The 15,983-nt window shown below is 45.4% G+C and overlaps 1 protein-coding gene across 2 annotated transcripts; it reads right to left on the bottom strand.

The window, feature by feature from the left end:
• Positions 1-7,958: 7,958 nt before the first annotated feature.
• Positions 7,959-14,739, bottom strand: YIPF5 (Yip1 domain family member 5). Of its 2 annotated transcripts, none has more exons than XM_071570407.1 (6): positions 14,653-14,739; positions 14,314-14,422; positions 12,976-13,145; positions 11,557-11,702; positions 9,822-10,003; positions 7,959-8,999 (listed from the first exon to the last, which is right to left on the bottom strand). In XM_071570407.1, exons 2-6 carry the CDS (start codon positions 14,412-14,414, stop codon positions 8,837-8,839), a joined length of 762 nt encoding a protein of 253 aa, XP_071426508.1. In that variant the 5' UTR covers positions 14,415-14,422; positions 14,653-14,739; the 3' UTR covers positions 7,959-8,836. The 2 variants fall into 2 exon arrangements, with proteins under 2 accessions (XP_071426508.1, XP_071426509.1); XM_071570408.1 differs by having other exon boundaries at positions 14,623-14,728.
• Positions 14,740-15,983: the final 1,244 nt, after the last annotated feature.

Below are 15,983 nucleotides of genomic sequence, written 5' to 3'. Positions count from 1 at the left end.
GCCCTCCAGTGAGAAATAGGGTTTGTGGCAAGATCTGAAATCAGACCCCAATGATCCACTGGATTCTTATAGGACCCGGAGACATCCCGAGCTTTAGTCAACAGGGAAAGAGCATGGTAACAGTGCTGATCATCTCCTTTGGGGAAAAAAATTGAGTTTTCTGTTAATTTCAAGCCCTTCATCAGATGGAAACTTTGGGTAATTCAGAGATCAAAGGGAGGATTTCTTTCCTTATGCTCTGACATATTATTAAATATGTCTTAAATATGTCATCTGTGAATATTCTTAAAATAGCCTCTCAGCTTTGGCTCTGTTTGCTGGGCCATGCTGTCACCCAGCACTGCTGAGAAGGAGGAGGCTCTGGCTTGTTGCCCACACACCTTGTTCCCTCCAGCAACATTTGTGGCCCTGCCACAAGTCTGATACCAGAAAACTGTTTTCAGCTGAAAATTGACCTGATGAAGTTAAACCAGACCCAGTTGTTAGCAGGAGCAACTCCCTGGTCCAGTTCCCTGGTCCAACATTCCAAGCCCTGGCTCTGGCACCAGCACCCACCACACACAGCGTTGGCACTACCCAGGAGTAGGGACCCAGCAGCCTGAGCAGATCCCATCATGAAGCAAACATTACAGCAGCTATGAAGGGTTGGAATAGGCTGTTTGGAATACATGGATTGCCATCTAGTGGCATCTAAAAATGGGCATTCAGAACTTTTGTCACTCCAGTTTTGGTGACCGGGGATGCTGAGTGTCAGTGTTCCTGCAAGGCTGCTCTGAACTGGTCCCACCATTCCTCTCCTACCTGTAGCAGTTACCCCTCACTGTGACAATAATTTTGGGGTCAAGTTACATTAGCTCTTCTTTCTTAATTTATTAATCCTGTATTTTAAATTTTCAGGATGTTTTGGCTAGAAATAATGCCAGGGAGTGACTCTGGAAAAGGGCTCATTGTTGGTGCTATTCCTCCTGGGTCAAATGCAGATTCAAGGTCAGGGATGCTCTGACTGTGCCCTCATGTTGCACCAACAAGTTTAGAGAAACCCCAGTGGCCTTGTCCAAACCTTCATGTTTGTGCCCAGCATGCAGGGACCTGCAGAACATGGAATGCTCAGACTTGGACTCAGCAGTACCACTGGGTCCAGGCCCTGCTGCCCCCATTCAGTTCAGTGTGGACCACAACAGTCCTGCTCATTCCCACCTGCCAAGTGCCACCACAGTGCCCAGATCTGTCCACGTACCCCACCTGAGCCAGCCTCACCCACCAGCTCCCCATGTCCCCTCTGCTGGCCCCAGAGGGATCCATCTGATAAGTGACCAAGGTCTGTGGGTGTCTCTGACTCACCCGGGCTCCCCTTTTTGATGGAAGAGTGTGACTCATCTGACATTATGGCACTAAGATAAAGAAAGGGCCTTCTGGAGCCAATTTATTCCACTGCCTGTAAAGCCTCAGATGAGTAACTCATCTATCTACATCTGCACCACAGATCTGTGCCTAATCAGGAGAGTCCCACGATAGATATGTTAAAATAAAGGTTGAAAACAGTGAGAAGTATCAAAAACCACGGCAATATTAATACAACAGTCAAAAACAGCTTCTTGGTTCAGAGAATGATTCAGATAAGTTGCTAATAGTGGGATTAATGAGCAAAAAGTAAAGATACACTTTAGTTCTGCTTTTGTTTTCCCAGCAGAACTGGGGTCCTACTTAGTGACATCCTAATGAACATTCTCATTCTCTGTGTCTCAATTTCTCCCTCTGTGAAATAGTTATGATAATAATTAAACAACAATGTTGTAAACTGGATTGGTTGAATCTGGTAAAAAGGCAAAAGACATTTTATAGTAGGAAAAAAATGGAGCAGAAGTGCACTCTATGAAGCTTTGCTGGCTTTCATCAAGTGTTGGACTCATGGATGACCCTTTTGCTTGAAGGCCAAGATGTGTCAGCTACAGATCTGCCATCGCGCTGAACTGCAGCCTGTGAATAACAGAGTTGATGAGAAAAGAGCTTCAAGGGCTGAGCGGAGTAAAGACATCAAAGGTTTGGTTTGGATGCTCTTGTTCTGAGCCTGCTGTGTGTTACACAAGTCACTGCAGCAAGTTAATCATACGATTTAGGTTGGAAGCAACCTTAAAGTCACCCAGTTCCACTCCCACTGCTGAGGCCAGGGACACCTTCCTCTAGACCAGGTTGCTCCAAGCCCTGTCCAGTCTGGCCTTGACTTCCAGGGATGGGGCAGCCACAGCTTCTCTGGGCAGCCTGTGCCAGGGCCTCAGCACCCTCACAGTAATATCTAACCTAAACCTACTCTCTTTCAGTTTAAAACCATTTCACTTGTTCTGTCACTACGTGCTCTTTTAAAAAGTTTTGGGGAACACCAGCTTCAGCTGGTGAGGGGATGGTGCTGGGACCTGGGGGAGTTGTCCAGGCTGTGGGTCATCAGCAGCCCCCCAAGCTTGTATCCAACTCCAGCACCCAGTGATGAGGTGGGAGTGATGAATAAGCACAGAGCAAGGCTGTTCATGGTGCCAGAGATCCTTAGGAGGAACTCACAGTGTTCCTGCCCCTTGCAGCACATCCCTACCCAGTGTATTCCCCACGGTCACAGCCCAGCCCTACAGCTCCCTGAGATGGCTCCTGTATCCATCAAAGGGCATATGAAGAACAAAACAGGACCATGGCAACCAGACTAACAGAGCTGGGTGGGATCTAAACACCGAGCCCATATACATCAGAGCAGAGTGAGTTGTTTGGGGGATCACACTGCAGGTTTCCATGGAAAAAGCTCCCATAGAACAGCCTTCCAGACAAATTGCTCTGTAAACTGAGGAGAGGTTTCAAAGCTTCAGCTTCATGTTTTTAATGAGTGTTATCTGGCTGCTGCCAGTGCTTTATGAGTCCAAAATTTAGCCTTGCTGTCTTTTCTCCAGGGTCTAGAATTGTTCTTGTATTTGCTTTGAAAATAATGCAGGAACAAGAAAGGCTCTTTGTGGTTATTCAATCACCTGCTCAGCAATCCAGGGTGAAAAGAAGGAAACAAATGTGCTAAGGTAGAAGCACGGCAAGAGCTGAGAGCAAACCCTTGCTGCTTGCCAACAAGAGATTTGCTCTGCATTGTGGGTGACCCCCACAGCTCCCCTGGGCCCTGGGATTCCTGAGGCCTCCACCAGATCCCCTGTGTCAGCCCTGGCCCTGCCAACATCCAGACACACCTGGGAGCATCCTTGGGGAGCATCCCAGGGCTGCATCCCATGCACCATGACCAGGGTTGCACTTCAGGCTGACATCATGCAGATTTTAGAACCCTGACAGGGAGGGCAGTGCGGGGTGAGGGGCTTTCAGGGTAGAATTCACTCACTTGTCACCACATCCATTGTGCACACTGGGATGCTTCACTTATTCAGGGAAAAGCGAAGATGATCCTCCTGACTGAAGGGCTCCTGATTCTGAAACAACTTCACAGCTACAAACAGGTATTTCCTCTCTCTCTTCCTTTTGTTTTGCAGGATCAGCTGTCAAATTTATCACCACCTCATGCTGACCTCACACTGAGGCTCTGACACCTTTTATGGCTATATTTCCTCCTGGCATCCTCTAAACAAATCACTGTGTATTTTCAATAAATCTTAGAACTGAGGGGTGGGATGCAATGCCATTGCATCCCTGTAGGCATTGGAGGGATCAGCAATAGCCCAGCACAGCCACTCCACATCCTCCCACCCTACCTGGGAGTCAGAGCCTTCAGTGGAAGCACTGGCTGGGTGGGAGATCTATCCCAAGCTAATATGTAGACAGGAGGATCATTTTCAAAATTAGGCTCCACTTTCAGGTCTGAAATAAAACTAAGAATAGATTTGAGGCAGAATGAGGCCTTTTAAGCTCAATTACAGCTCAGGCAGAAGAACATAACAATCATCAGCACATAAGTGAAGATCTCGATGGTTGCAAATTTATTCCAAATTAACAGTGGTGGGAAGGAGGGAATTCATCCAATGATGTGGGTTTGGACTGATCAATCATTTGTAATTATGATCTTCTCTTCTGTCAATATTCACACTGGAAATTTAATTCTGATGCTGTATCCAGCAATGACAGGGAAATTGCCTGGGATGAAGTGAAATGAGGAGAGGCCTGTGCAATTAAAAAACAACTCCCCCACCATAAACCTTGATATTTAAAGAAGATAATGTTATTTAAACATTAAATAAATGAACAGAAATAAACTGCCCCATTGTTATCCTGACTGTATAAACATGTGAATACATCAATGTGTTCAGATTGAAAATGCTGAAATCAACTTAATGTGAAGCATCTGCTTCTCTCCAAGCTGTTACTGCCATATAAACCTGGGAATTCCCAAACTCCAAGTTAAACCCACTATGACATCATAGTTAAGTACATTTAGTTTAGATAGAAGGATTTAGATTATAAGAATGCCAGGAGAGTATAAAATGTCCAGAGAAAACATTAAAGCCAAGTGCAGCTGATCATTTGTACCCAGGGCATTCTTTTACCACATAAGATTATATTCACAGATCCCTTTTCCTTGTTTGGTTTTTAAGGACAATACAACTACTGTGGCTTTATTCAAATGAAATGTAATCAAGTGATTTAATAATTTCTCATGAGTTGCATAACCCAAAAGCTACCAAAGCCACCATTTTGCATGTACTTAAAGACGGAAGTACACCCAAATTATCCAGTGGTGAAATTGTATGTCTGAAAGGCATTGAGAAGGTTAAAATGCAGAGGGCTACTTCATAATACTCCAGTCTGATTAATGCAGCTTCTCTCTGAATAACCTCTCAACGGTGATGACGGTATGTGAGGCCATCAAAGAAAATTCGATGTATCTTCTTTTAGTAAAGATGGTGAAGGAGTATGAGGCCTGTGTTGAGATAAAATGAAGAGCAGTAAGTGATGAGGAAACAACACCACAAACAAGATTAACAAGAGTTTCTATGAAGATATTTGAACAAAAAGAATCTCCTCCCAGGCAAGAAGTGACAGGAGAGAAAATGGCTTCAAGCTGCACCAAGGGAAGTTCAGGTTGTACATCAGGAGGAATTTCTTTGGGGAAAGGATTGTCAGGCATTGGAAGGGGCTGCCCAGGGAAGTGGTTCTGCAGGGGTTCAAGGAATGACTGGACGGGTCACTCAGTGCTCTGGTCTAATTGACAAGGTGGTGATGGGTCACAGGTTGGATTTTGTGATATTGGAGGTCTTTTCCAGCCTCAGTAATTCTGTGATCAGGTTCACTGTGGCACATAAGGAGTCCTGCAGGCCCACCCAGTGGAGAAGCAGGAAACAGCAAGTCCTGGTTCCTCCATTCCTGCAGTTTTTGTTCAGATGCAGCATGACATGGACAGCAGACACTCCAGAGCATTCCAGTGAAGCCAGAGCCAGGTAAATGGACAGGCAAATGAAAGGTGCTCTCTCTGCAAACCCTGGATCTGCGGGTACCAGTGTGTTGCACCCAAAGCTCTGGCTTCTCTTTTAGCAAACACAATTCCTAAAGAACAGTAACTAACTTTTGAATGATGGTGTTTGACAGGAATTGAGATTTTCATCAGCCTATGACCCTCCTCACACTGAGTGCTTCTGGCTGTGCCCAGCCCAGCCTCACACCACAAAGCCTGTTCTCAACTGCAGCATCAAAGCCAGAGTCCCAGTTCCTTCATGTACAGATAATCCAATGAAAATTTCCCTGTGTTGATACTGAAGTCTTATTCCAGACCCAAAGGAATGGCCTTTCCAGTATTCCAGTGGGTCTCAACCCCATGGAAATAAGGTAATTTTGGAGAGAAGGCAGCTCAAAGCACAAGGAATCGCTGGTGCTCCCACACATCCCCAGGATGCTCTGCTCCAGGAATGGAGGAACATCTGGCTCACAGAACATTCCACATCAGCCCCTGCTGACTCCTCAGGCCTTCACCCACCACTGACTCAGCACCAGTGCAGGGGTGACAGGAACAAGAGCACATTAAAAAACATGCTTTTTGTACAAGATGTGCCCCATAATTTTCAGATGTTCACAGAAAAGGAACCAAACTGAACTGTAGCAGCATCTGCCTGACAGCACAAGTGACCTGAAAAACAGAGTCACTGTCACAGCATCAACAAACTGGGATGAAAATGGACAAACTGGGAAAAGTAATTCTCTCTCTGACATTCCACAGGATGGGGAGATTGAATCATCTGAAATGTAACTACAACTGAAGCAAGAACTAGGACAAAACTTCATTACAGAGAATCAATGGGATTGATTTTAGAACAGCAATAAAGAGTCAGTGCAATCACATTAATTAATGTACCAGAAATTCGGGATATTTAATACAATCAGTCTAGACATAACACCATGTTTTTATCAAGTCCTCCACAAATTCAAGTGTTTGACCTTCTGCTCCCATGTGCTTCTCTCTGCCCCAAGAGACCACCTAGAAATGCACTGCTAAATTCTGTATTGAGGAACACAAAACACACCTGAATACTCTCAGGTCAAACCTCCTGCTGGAGTAGAATGTACAGTACCCTCCACTGTTGACTTTGTGAGCATCTACATCAACATAAATCCCTTCTCCTCTGGTCTCTCCAAACTCAGCAGCTGCATTGCCAGGACAACAGTGAGATAATTTTGTTTTTTTCCTGTGCACTGAAGCTTGCTTGTGCTGTGGTGACAAAAAGGTATTATTTCTCACAGTTCAACAACAGCTGAGCACCCTGGAAGGTACCTATGGAATCACTGCAAGCTTCAAGACTCACTGGAATACACAGGGTAAGCTGAATGAGCTGCTTCCCAAAATAAAATATTGGGCTATTAGAACCTGATGTGCTCCAAGTGTGGGAGATTTTCTATGTATTAGAGCTGTGTATTTAATTATTTCTCATTAGTAATCACTGCAGTTTACTTGCACAGACACAGCACATGGTGCTCCACCATGTTCTTCACTAAAGAACTTGGTGCCCCAGAGCAGGGCGGGCAGTCTGTCCCAGGGACATCAAAACTACAGAGTAAAACATTTTGCTCAACAAAATCCACCCACCACATTTATTCAAGGTGGTAATTTATAATAACGTATCAAAGGAGAAAATCATCTGGGCTTTTGAATTCATTTCTGGAAGGAAATTGCAGGGTTTCGTGTGTGAGCTTCAAAATTCACTGTACCAGCCTGTTACAGCACACAATGAAGTCAGAATGGTTTGTGCATCAGTGTTGTGTCCTCGAAGGTTTAACACTCATGTGACACTTCCCACAGCTTCCCTGGACACGAGCAGAAGCTGCCTCTGGCCAACAAAGGACCTGGGCAGTAACTTCAGTGGCACTAGGAAGCTATTTTAAGGAGAATGTGCAGAACTAAGGGAAAACGAACAAAAATATGTGCAAAGCCTTTGGAATAATTCATTCCTTTGTCACTGGGACGAAAGCTTCCCTTGAAGATGGATTCCAAGTGGGGTCTTACCAGAAGGTGTTAACAGAACACGGTTGAGCATTGATTCAGCTCCACAATAGCTCATTCCATAGGCAGGACACAGGGACACCACACTGACACTGCATCACTGCAATGACATTAAATCCCTCGGGTTAAATTGCTGAAAAAATAGGAGTTATAATCTAGCACTTTGCCATTTTTTTCATTTCCAAGATGGGGGCATGTAATTATTACATATGTAAGTAACCTTCCCTATATAAAAAATGTCTGTAGCCTGTTGTTGCTTATTTTACAAATTACCAAGTGAAGAACAACCACTTCTGCTTTCCCCCTTCTCCCACCTCTAAGAATTTTTGTGATTAACATCCCAAACCAGATTATACTTCTCATTATGTTTAACTATTTGTGACTGAAGCAAATACCAAATCCACTCACTGAATTCAATTTTAATAATTATTTTGCTTTGATATGGAAGTTTCTATTTTAATAACTGAACATTAAAAAAAGAAATATTAAGGAAAATCAAACAAATTTTTCAAAATTTAAGGAAAATTTAATCAATATGCCTTAAATTATTTTACAGTAACTACAATACTGACAAGCATAACGTTTTCAAAATGGTGTTTTCCTTGGAAGTACTGCAAGAGATTCCTCTTCAGCTACCAGTATGTGCACCATGAAGGAAAGAACCTCTGTCGAAGTCCTCTTCAGAAACACAAGTTAACATAAAGCTACTCAGACACCCATATGTGGTCATGTTTCAAGTGTGACAGAATTACAGATCCCTTTCACTTTTAAGCATGTTTTCTAATTCATAATTTAAGTACCTTAAATCCTGAAATACTCTCACAGAAAATGAACAAATAACTGAGACCAAAGAGCTTAAGAGGATATTGGTTGAGATACAGAAAATACTCTAATTCCTTTTGTTCATTTGTACATTTTGCTTTTGGTTAGAGGGGTCAGGAAACAGGTTCCTCATTACTGCAGATTTATCCAGAGTCCCCCAAATTCATGGCAGTTCCATTAACTGTTTTGGATGAAAATCTACCAATTTATAACTTCAACCCTAAAAAACAAAACAAAACAAACAAAATCACAACCCTCAAATAAACAACCAAGAGTTACTTTTTCTAAAGATCTAGGAATGGGAAAGAAATCACAGGAACTTGATAAGCATGAACATGTATTAAAGCTCTGGACACCCCAGGTCATTGAAAACAGTATTCAAAGTCCTAAAAAAGTCAACATGAGACATTTTTCCATTGTTCCAGGTGATTCAAACGGGTGTAAGTTTCATGATAGCAACACGAGACAGTTCTTTGCAGCTGTTTCTGGTCCAATTCCATGTTCTAAGTTGGGATTTTCCTTTTGGCCCACTGGAGTCCCCCAGTCTGGACAGTCTGTTCAAAACACCGAAATGAGGGCGAAGACTCCGTACAACAACGCGCAGGGATAGGCTACGAGGAGCTGCTGTCCATCCATGGCTAAGGCAGAGATAAAGATCTTGGAAGCAGAAAAGCTGCACCAGCCAATAATTCCAGCTGTTAGAATAATCCCCATCATCCCCCTGGAAATGTAGAAAAAAGAGAATTCATATAAGCCTTATGTATATACACTTATAGGAGTCACACCTGGATTCATCCAATACCTTGTACAGATTCTATGATGAATTTTTGCTTTTATATTTGACATTAAATTAAATAGTCCCAGTAAAAGCACTGACACAGGTTGCCCAGAGAGACTGTGGACTCCCCATCTCTGGAAGTATCCAAGGCCAGGTTGGACATGGCTTGGAGCAACTTGGTCTAGTGGGAGGTGTCCCTACTCATGGCAGAGGGGTGGAACTGGATGACCTTTAAGGTCCGTTCCAACTCAAACCAGTCTGTGATTCCGAAACTTCAGAACAATTTTAGTCAACTGTAACACCATAAAACCCCCTCAAAACTAACTTTGTGCATATGAAACATAAAAGCAGTGAGTAATTGTAGCAAGTTGTTTCTTTTCATTCCCTAATTTCAGTTATGAGGAACCACACTCATTTTCTTGTGTTTGTAAAATTCTAATTTGCATATTAAATAATATTTACTTTCAGACTTTACAGGTACTGAGATCTGTCAGATTCAGAGCTGGCTGAAAACAAACCTGAGATTGTTCTCAGTCTATTTATTTAAAAGCTGTGAATTGACTCAGATAAAACCAGTTTTCACTCACCTTTCCCCCAGTAAATACCTAAAAACTATTGATAATTATGTTTTTACACTTAGTAAAAACTCCTGTCATACTCAATTATACACACCTTTATTACTGCATATGAAAATTCCTTTTAATAACTTTCTTCACCCTCTCGGGAGAGGAATCTATTAACAAATTATAGATTTTAAGTACTTACTGTAGTGAAAATACAATTGCAAAAGAGGAGAGCAGGATCATGGGAAGCAGGCAGTATCCCAGGACACTGGCCACACAGCCAAAGGAGACCCCAGTCACGCTCATCAGGTTCAGGAGACAAAACATTCCCACACAGCCGATTGCACTGATCCCGTACACGTAACCGAACTGGATTTTCCCAGCCTGGAAGCAAAGCAGAGGATGTGTGTGAGTTATGGGAGGGTTAGAAATCTATTCTCCCCCACAGGGAGAAGGAAGGGATGGTTACAGTATCTTCATTCCCCCTTGCACTCCACCCGCACATTGCACAGGCAGTAACTCTCCCACCTGAGCCCCAGGACATCCGCACACTCCAGCCAACCACGAGGCAGGAATTTCTCCTCACTCTACAGATCTTAATGAACAGACTTTTTATCAGATTGTTATTCTCTGATCTCTGCCTATGAACTCTTTAGGTTTAATCAATAACAGTTCCTTATTACTTGCAATAATAATCTTTACAGTACTAGTACATAAAGACCAAGAAACATAATTCAGGAACTTTTTGACAAACCCAGAGCTGAAGTCCCTTAATTTGTGACAGACTGAACAAAGTTCTGGCACAAGGTAATCTACTAAAAATTCCCAGGAATTGCTAAAGGTGAGCTGCAAAGCACTGGCTATGAACTCAGGATTAACTCAGGTAGATTTTAAAAAGTCAAGAATCAAACTTAGCTTGTTAATAAGTATGTAGAAAGCACATCTGGATTATTTCAGTGTATCTTATCACCTGCTTTTCCTAGGCCAGAATTGATGCTTCCCTGCCCCAAGGCACACCCAACAGGACACAGGGACATGCAGATCCCAGGGTGCAGCTTCCAGGGTGTCCCCTCACAACAACTTCCAAAAAAACAAATGTACTTAAATGCTGCTCTCCTTTTCCTTGAGCACTGCAGGAAACAATCACACCTGCTGCAACCTGTGCCATGCTCAGCTCACTTCCTTTCACTACATTCCATGGAGTTGTTTAATAAAGCACACAGGAGAAACCAGTAATTTCTTAGGGAAAGAAAATTCAAGCATATCTATTATAAAAACATTCATTAATTTGACTGGCCTATTTTCCATAAATAATGTTACTTATTAAAGTAGGTTCGAAGTCCCCTTGGTACCAAAATGTGTCCTGTCACAGCAATGTGAAATTTTATGCAGAAATTAAAAGCAGTGCCTGAAGCATTCAAAGATAAAAACTGATTAAAAACCCTGAAGCTTTCAATGCCAAGGAACACTGTTTGCTGCTACTCTGTCATCTCACCATTGAGGTATTAAAGCACACTGTTATTCCAATTAAGGTCAATTAAAAAAACCCACCAGGCTTCACCACTGACTAACCTATTAAGCAGAATAAACAATGTGAAAGCAGGTTTGTTTCATAAGTGCTTTATCAGAGTGACTTGACACTGAGAGTCACACCTCATGTGTCAGTACTTACTGATTCCATTGATGTGTGAGGCCCCAGCATCTCTTGCATATGGCTACAATTTTTCTCCTGTACAGGGCCAGAAGTTGGACTTTGATGATCTTTTTGGGTCCTTTTCAACTCAGGATATTCTATGAAATCCTTGGCCAGGACATGCTTTTTTGGCCTCCATGCCAAATAGTCACTTCCAATAAACCCACACATCATGTGGCTCTTTTCCCAGTGTTTCCAAGAACATAAATACACACACAGTCATGTTTTGCAGCCAGTATCTCACCAGCAGTAACGTGGCTCCAAAAGCCAGGCAGAAGACCATGGGTCCAGCCAAATCTGTCTCGTTCATGATGCTCCCATCAGCCACTTTCAGGGGGTGCAGCACCGTCAGTGTCTTCTGCCAGATGTGGTCAAAATTGATCCCCAGTTCTGCAAGTGAAGAGAATGATGCACACTGATTTCATTCCTCCCCTTCCTGTTGCCCACATTTGCTCGACTCTACACTTTCCCTGCCTCTCTACTTTTCCATCTCCCCCACAGCCATCTGATGCCGAGCACAAATTGAGTTATCCCATCTTTCCTCATGTTGCCTCCACATATTCCTGGTCTCAAAAGCTGGAAGTTCCCAGGTGGTTTCTGAAGGACTAGGTAAGACTATAAACAGTCTTCTGGGCCAGCCCAGAGGCTCCTTCAGCCCAGTTCCCTGTTGCAGTGCCAAAAGCAGGTGCACCACAGAGCATCAGCACAGACCACGCAGCTGCCCCAAGTCTACAACAACTGCTGCCTCATGGATTTCTAATTCAAATGAGTTTCTCTATAGTTAATTATCTTTGGGGGATTTCTATTTCACAAATCAGGCACTGAGTCCACTAAAAGATGCTCACTCCTTTGAACAGCATCTAGTGACAACAAGTTTCCCAGCTCCCTCCAGCTGCGTTTGATTTCCAGTCTCCCTCCATCCAGTCTGACCAGAGCTGTGCCTCAAACCCCAGTTCAGATGCAGTTATACCTTGCTCACTGCTCTGGGAAGCACCTATGTAAATAAATTAATACTCTGAATATTAATTAAAAATAAATAAAAGTATCAATTTCAAAAAAAAAAGCCCAGAGGGTGGAAAGTATCGTGACTGGGTACAGGTGACAGGGGTCTGCCTCTCTGCCCAGCAACAATAAGGGTTTATTCAGTTGTTTGAGACTGAAAAACAATGGATTTAGGCTGGAAACTGATTCCATCAATCCAGACAGTAAATGAATATCCGCTCTGACACTCTGCACAGGCTGTATTACACACAGGCATTTCTGCAGTGTTTAGCATTTCTTGCTGGCAATGAAACATTCCAGTTCCAACCAAGAATCAACTGAAAGTACCTGTGGCCATTTATTTTAGAAAAACTGAGCAGTTACAACTATTATTTGCAACAACAGAACTATTAAGTGTTTTTCATGCAGTTAGGTTTTCCAGATAATTGATTAAATCTGCCACAGAGCAGCTGGTGTGAAACAATAAAACAATAATTTAGAACTCCGGAAGTTCACACAAGAATATGTATTTTATAACCCAAAATACAGGTTAAAAAAAATAAAATCAATGAGAATTTCAAATCCACTGAGCGCTCCCACCAGCAGGGAATGCACACAGTGCTACCATCTTATCCCCAAACTGGGAAGAGTTTTGGATTTGGTCCATAACATAAAGTTTTACCTTCCAACAGTGGTGGCTCGTCCTCAAAATTACTTCCATAAAAAGACTGTGCTGAAGCAGGAGTGTAGGTCTGTGTTGGCTGGTAGATCTGCCCCGTGTAGGGCTGCTGCTGCATCATGTCGGGAGGGACAAACCCGGCCTGCTGAGGGTACTCGTAGCCTCCATAGTGCCTGCAAAGCACAACACCACGTCAGGACACACACAGAGCTGCATTTCAAACATCTCCTGCTAAGGCAAAGCTTATTTCAGCAAATGAATCAGAGCAAATCCTTCACTTTTTCTTAAAAAGTCCCACTAAATGGTACCACACTCAGATCCATTATGAAAAAGCCCAATCAAATACATCCTCTGCCCTAAACAAACTCCTCCGTTATTCTGGACACTAATCATTCTCATGTCTGATCACAGATGTCTCAGTAAACATCTCCAAAATATTGAACTGTGTAAATATAAAGAAGGAAAATTTAAAACTCCTTGTTGTTTCTCTCCTTATGGTAGCAGAGTTCAGCCCCAGCCCAGCACTGTGACTCTCTTCAGGTCACAAACAGGCACCAACCTGCTCCATCCATCACAGGGAAGTGACCAAAGCCCTCAGCTTGAGGCTGGATATTCACACAAGGCTCCGAGGATCTCTCCTGACCCAGGAACATCCACCACACTTCCCTACTGCAGCCTGGGAATCACCATGACATTTCTGGCTCATTTGTGTGACACTAATTTTAAGTCCCCAAGTGCAGACAGGCTTGTAGAACACTATTTCGTTTCCCAAGGAGATGCAGATTACTCATATAACCTCTTTTTCAATGTTCTAATACACCCTCTAAAATCTAGCAGGCAAAGAACTCGATACACAACTACTTTATATCTCCATTTACACACTGTGTTCACCAAACAGAGCAACAGGGAACAGCAGCTGGCTGAAATGCCAATCCTTTCCCAAATACAGAGACTGTCCCAGAAGCATCCTAAGGGAGCCTACAGGAGAGATAGAGAGGGACTTTGGACAAGGGCCTGGAGGGACAGGACAAGAAGGAAAGAGTTCACACTGACAGAGGGCAGGGTTAGATAGGATATTGGGAAGAAATCCTTCCCTGTGAGGGTGGTGAGGCCCCAGGCACAGGATGCCCAGAGAAGCTGTGGCTGCCCCATCCCTGGAAGTGTTCCGGGCCACGCTGGATGGGACTTGGAACAACCTGGGATAGTGGAAGGTGTCCCTGCCCGTGGCAGGGAGTGAAACTGGATGAGCTTTAATGTCCCTCCCAACCAAACCCGTCAAGGATCCTAGGAGGCCGAGGGGCTCTGGGGGTGCCCAGGACACACAGCACACGCAGGAGTTACTTGCTGTACTGCCGCCCGCTGTAGTCGTAGGGCTGCGCCTGGTCCTCGATGCTGTAACTGGTCTGGTAGAATTCGGTGTTGAAGCCGTCGAACCCGGACATCGCCACGTCTGCAAGAGAACAGCGAGGCCGATCCCGAACCCTGCCCTGACCAGCGCCAGGCGGCTCTGCCCGCTGCCCCCTCCCGCCGCTGGGCCCCGCCGCCGCCCCCCGCCCCCTCTCCCTCCCTCGGGCCGCGCGCTGCCCCAGCGCCCCGGCCGCGGCCCCGCCACACCCCCGGTGCCTTCTGCCCGTCTCCTCCCTCCCGTACCCCCGACACGGGCCCGGCTCCCGGACGCACCCGCGGCCCCGGCCCGGCCCCGCTCCCGCCGCGGCCCCTGCGACGTGTCACGGCGCCGACACCGCTTCCGGGACAGGGCGCGCCTCACCGCGCATGTGCGGCACGGGCCACGCCCATGGACTCTGACGCACTCCTGGCCCTGCCCATTGATTCCTCTCTCACGGATTGGCCACGCCCATTGGTGGCCCCGCCCATTGATTGGCCCCGCCGTGTTTGCCCCGCCCATCGATTGGCCCCGCCCATTGCTTGGCCCCCTGTGTGGCCCCGCCCACTGGTTGGCCCCGCCCCGATCCGATCCGGCCGGCGGAGGGGGACGGGCATGGCGGTGGGGGGAAGGATTGGAGCGGCCCCGGCGCTGCTCGGTGTCCTGTGGCCCGACCCGCGGGACACCTCGACTCCCCGCGCCGGCCTGTGGGCTATGGGAAGTGGCGCAGCCCCCGCGAGGGAGGAGCTGGAGGCGTTCCCTGCGTCGTTACAGCCGAGGCTGGGGAACACGGTCGCTGTCTCCCGTTGTTTTGCCTGAAATCTCAAGAAAGGCGAAGCATTCACCCTTAAGTACACTCAAGGAATGAAGTTGTGCCTGCGTTTCGCTGGGCGCTATAGCAGCAGTCAGAGCCTCCCTGCAGTGCAGTACCTCATGCTGGGTGCCGAGGGGGATCCCGGAATCCCAGAACCACTGAGGCTGGAAAAGACCTCCAAGATCACTGAGTCCAACCTGCGACCCATCACCACCTTGTAAACCAGATCAGAGCACTGAGTGCCACGTTCCTTGAACACCTCCAGGGGTAACTCCACCATCTCCCTGGAAAGCCCCTTCCAATGCCTGACAACCCGTTCCATGAAGGAATTCCTCCTGATGTCCAACCTGAACCTCCCCTGGTCCAGTTTAAGACTATGTCCCCTTGTCCTGTCACTTGTTCCCTGGGAGAAGAGGCCACCCCCACATCTCCCGGCTGTGAAGTGAACAGCAAATCCTGATTTACCTGCCCTGAGGTGTGTCCAGGAGCCACTGTGTCACCGCTCATTGCTCTTCATTTTTACTGATCCAGTGACATGTAAAAAGAATAATTTTGCCCTCTGTAAGGAAACGTGTCTGGCAGGTCCTGCTGTGTTCACACAGAGCAGATGGGACAATGTAAAAGACACTTTTGTCAAAAATCTCTTCAAAGGATTTCCCCTCCCCTACTATTCATGCAATAAAATGATGTTGTGAACCCTTGCATAAATGTGGAGCAGAGCAGACATGAAGTGCTGTTTCCATGATTCGGACAACATTCCTGTGGCCATCAGTAAAAGTAAGAGCAGACTTGGCCCTAGAGATACTGGTCTGT

This window comes from Pithys albifrons, chromosome 15 (assembly GCF_047495875.1).
Source record: "Pithys albifrons albifrons isolate INPA30051 chromosome 15, PitAlb_v1, whole genome shotgun sequence".
Lineage (NCBI taxonomy): Eukaryota > Metazoa > Chordata > Aves > Passeriformes > Thamnophilidae > Pithys > Pithys albifrons.
This window is presented reverse-complemented; position numbering and strand designations above follow the sequence as displayed.

What these genes read in the sequence shown, in the direction of transcription:
- YIPF5 (XM_071570407.1), bottom strand. Translation starts at nt 14,414, where the DNA reads ATGTCCGGGTTCGACGGCTTCAACACCGAATTCTACCAGACCAGTTAC. An exon ending in AGCGGGCGGCAGTACAGCAA is followed by an intron (nt 13,146 to 14,313) that starts GTAACTCCTGCG and finishes TGTGCTTTGCAG; the next exon opens with GCACTATGGAGGCTACGAGT. An exon ending in TTGGAGCCACGTTACTGCTG is followed by an intron (nt 10,004 to 11,556) that starts GTGAGATACTGG and finishes CTTTGCTTCCAG; the next exon opens with GCTGGGAAAATCCAGTTCGG.